This window comes from Lygodium microphyllum, chromosome 4 (assembly GCF_053477565.2).
Source record: "Lygodium microphyllum isolate KBCC chromosome 4, Lygodium_microphyllum_v1.1.10, whole genome shotgun sequence".
Lineage (NCBI taxonomy): Eukaryota > Viridiplantae > Streptophyta > Polypodiopsida > Schizaeales > Lygodiaceae > Lygodium > Lygodium microphyllum.
The window spans coordinates 145,853,501-145,857,618 of NC_141138.1; the positions used below are offsets into that span (position 1 = coordinate 145,853,501).

General features: G+C 54.0%; 1 protein-coding gene across 1 annotated transcript; it reads left to right on the top strand.

Moving 5' to 3' along the window:
• Nucleotides 1-363: 363 nt before the first annotated feature.
• On the top strand, nt 364-3,844 carry LOC148037738 (PHD finger protein PERSISTENT TAPETAL CELL 1-like). Its single transcript, XM_087677149.1, has 3 exons — nt 364-718; nt 971-1,316; nt 1,435-3,844. The coding sequence occupies exons 1-3, from the start codon at nt 364-366 to the stop codon at nt 3,353-3,355; spliced, it is 2,622 nt and encodes an 873-aa protein (XP_087533275.1). The 3' UTR covers nt 3,356-3,844.
• Nucleotides 3,845-4,118: the final 274 nt, after the last annotated feature.

Sequence of the window (4,118 nt, forward strand, 5' to 3'; positions counted from 1 at the left end):
TCGACACGTCACGCGTTTTGTGATTTTGCGGAATATGTTTTTTTGGAGAAAATGGAAGAGTAGTTGTGGGCCGTGTCATCATGACCCGAAACTCGGAAAATATACACACACGAGCGCGCGCACGCCAACACAACTCACACCCACAGTTCCCATCTCTCTCTCTCTCTCTCTCTCTCTCTCTCTCTCTCTTTGATCCGTTTCGTTTGTTGTTTGTTGCGAGCTTCTCTCCCCCCCCCCCCTCTCTCTCTCTCGCTGCATGCCTGCCTCCTCTACCTCGCCATCTCCTGCAAACCCCTAGCACCCCCCACTCCCCCTCTCCCTACCTCAATTCCTCACATCCATCCTACTTCCGCTTCCCCCGCCATGTTCCAATCACCCGCCCCGGCCCCCGAGTCCTTCTCCTCCATCACCACCGCCTCCTGCACCACCCCCACTCCCCCCCACACCAGAAAACGCCGCCGCACCGATCGCGTCTTCAGCTTCCACACCTTCGCTGACCCCGGCTGCCCCTCCGACTTCGACGGCCCCTTCCGCGACAATGTCCGTGCTCTCCTTCGCCATACCGCCGACCGCGAGCTCTGCGACGTCGAAGGTCGCCCCGCATGGAGCATCTCCCTGCAGGATGACTCCGTCCACAGCGCCTACATCACTCTCTTCATCGTGGAAGAGGACATCCTGACCTCCCGCCATCCCCACTGCGACCATTGCCGCTGCATCGGTGAGGTTTTCTTCTGTTTTTTCGCCTCTCCTTCTCGAAGCCCTAACTTCTGACCTCGCTGAAGATTTGATCCTTCCAGAGTCGTCTTGTTCTTCTCACCATAACGCGCGTCTCGATAGGATCCTCGTTTGAAAGCGTGCCATGCCATCTATAGGCTAAGGTCACCGTAACGGCAAACAAGACGTCGATGATGATCCATTTTAAAACCCTAAAGCTCACACATTTTGCCGTGTGCTGATGTGCTGTCAACAGGATGGAGCCACCACTTGGTGTCCAACCGTCGTTACCATTTCATCATACCAGCTCCCGAGATAGGAGATCGGCCGCTCGGGGTGGCCGCCGGAGTCGCAAGCAGCAAAGTGTGCCCTAACTGCCACGACCCCGTTGCACCGTCTGCATACAGCTGCTCCACATGCAATGAGGATGCTGTGCAAGGCAGCATCTTGGACCTTCAAACTCATCTCCTTCATGGTGTGCTTCACTGCAACGGCTTCGGGCATCTTCTTTGCGTAAACGGAAGGGAAAAGGGGTCCCGACACGCATCAGGAAGAGATATTGTGGACCTTTGGGATCGCATATGCTCCATGCTTCGAGCTAGGTCTCTCTCTCTCTCTCTCTCTCTCTCTCTCTGTGTACCCCCTGCTTGGGACACGGCTACCGTCGAGATACATATTTTGCTGCTTAAAGGCATTTTCTGATTTACTTTGGTATTGCAGAAAGGTCAGTGTTGAGGATCTGGCGAAGAAGCGATCCCTTGAGCTGAGGCTACTCCATTGCGTAGCTTACGGAGAATCCTGGTTCGGACGCTGGGGCTACAAATTCGGCCATGGAAGCTTCGGCATCACGCAGCAGATGTATGCGAAAGCCATCGAAGCCCTCCGAGGCATGCCGCTGAACGTGATGCTTCAGCATTTCGAAAGTGTAGACCAAGAAGTGATTGCTACCACGTCCATGTACCAGCGCATCAGCGGCCAATCCCTGCAAACGGTGGGAGACCTCATCCGCTTCATGATGGAGCTCAAGGCCCGACTCCCTTTACATGCAACAGCCAGCAAGAGCTTCCCGAAGATCACTAATCTGAGCAAATCAGATCATCACCACCATGACCGAAAGGGAAACGGCATGAATGGAGGAGCGGCATACGCAACTAACCCTAGCACTAGTACTACTAGTGCTAACGAGATGCCGTGCAGGTGGTCCGTGAAGAGGCTGGAGTTAGCGACGCAGGTGATCGTGGAGGCCCTGAAGAATTGCGAGAAAAAATGGATGCCGAGGCAGGATGTGCGGGATGCCGCTAGGGTTTACATCGGCGACACAGGGCTGCTTGATTTTGTGCTGAAATCTCTTGGCAACAAGGTGGTGGGGAATCATGTAGTGCGCAGAGCTGTGAATCCTATCACCAAGGTCCTAGAGTACAGCCTGGAAGACCTGAATGTGTCATGTGGCGGCGGACTCAGTGCTGGTTCACATTTCGGAATCGCCAGTAATATAGTGTCATCTGCTCCTAGGTCATCATCGGACCCCGGCTCCTGCAGGGCATCTATATCAGGGCTAGACATGATAATGAGCAGCAGTGGCCTGTGCGAGGTCGGTCGGGCAGAGGTTCTGCGGGACATAGTGTACCTGTACAAGCACGTGCTGGAGAGTTACAAGCCAGCCAGAAAGGCCATGAAGAGCGTGCTGGCAGCCATCCCGACGGCGTCCAGGATCATCCTAGACACGAAGCAGCTGATCAAAGACTACCGAGGGGAGGTGACCCGGAAGTGTGCAAACATGACGGAGTGGGGGATGGATGACGATGAGATGCTGCGGGTGACGTGCACGGTGTGCATCAAAGACGATATTCAGCTGCAGGAGGAAGCTGCAGGCCAGCTGTTTGATGATGTCCTGGACGTGCTACTGATGCAGCAGCAGCAGCAACAGATCAGCACTGCCGCAGGAAGCATCAGCACAGGGTCGAGCAGTGGTATGCAGAATGATATGGTGCTGATGACGCTGCCAACTGGAGGTGGTCAGCTGCAGATGTCGATGAGTAGCTACAGCATGAGCAGCAGCGGGAGCACGAGATCATCGTTTTCAGCGATCAGCGGGAGCAGCGGTATCAGCAGCAGCAGCAGGCCGAGGCCGCCCCCAGAGCTGGTAGTGCTGCCACCGCATGCGACAGTAGGGGAGTTGAAGCGAGAAGCGGAGAGAGCGTTCAGGGACACGTACTACATAATGCGGGCGTTCAAGCTGGAGTCGATCCCGTCGCTGGAAGGGGTGGACGATGACGATCTGCTGTTCGGGAACATCGAGTCCGGGTCCAATGTGGAGGTGCACGGGGTGCTACTGATGCAGACGACGAGCAGTTATGGCAATGGAAATGTGGGTGGTCATGCTAATGCTGATGGTGATCATGGGGAGGAGTACAGTACTGTCAGTATAAATCCGGCGCTGAGATACGAGGGCGGGAACGACAGCTGGGTGGTGGACTGCCCCTGCGGGACCAAGGACGACGATGGCGAGCGCATGATCGCGTGCGATGTTTGCGAGGTGTGGCAGCACACGCGGTGCGGCAACATCGCCGACTCCGACGCCATCCCGCAGCGCTTCCTCTGCAGCCGCTGCTCCCTCGGCCTCTTCAAACCCATGCTCTAATTATCATATGAATCTGATCATAGATCTGCGCAGCCGACCAGCTTGCTTTCATCTAAGCTAACTGGGCTACCTGCAGAGCCTTCTAGTGACCCTCTTATTTGTTAACTTCAGCAATTGTGGTGTTATCCAACCGCCTCACATCCAACAGAGACGGCCTTAACGTATTCCGTAACCTTCATCTCCATACGTTAGTTGACGTGCTGCGCTTCTTCTGTTCTCTGTCTCTGTCTGTCTGTCTGTCTCTCTCTCGCATATGTACCCTACTACGGCTAGCTCTAGTGACTCTCACTTCCTTCCCATCTTCCATCCCTTGTACAGTATGTGACTTAACCATCAGGTTTCAGCCTGCAGACGGGTCATGGGAGAATCAGATGAGATCCACCAAATGTAGTACCTGATCTGTTGTACTTGTTCTTCGATATACAACGTCTGCTTCTTCTTGAATCTTCAGCCTTTTCAGTTAATATAGCATCTGCCTTTTGGGCGCTACTTGTAGTCAAAGTTATAACTACTCTTCTTCTTGGTAGTAACTGTAAGGCTGTGGTCAGTCAACTTCTCTTATGATGAGATGGGCTGCAGCCTGCGAGCCTGCAGGCTGCAATCCGACATACGATACTGTGCTGCGCGCCCAGAAACAGGGGCATGACTTTAAGGTTATTTATTTAATATTATATGTGCTGCAGACCTGCGTAGCGTGCATGCGCTGTGTCGTATTTTAATATTTGAGGCGGCTCATGCATTCCACATTTTCTCCTCGATGTTT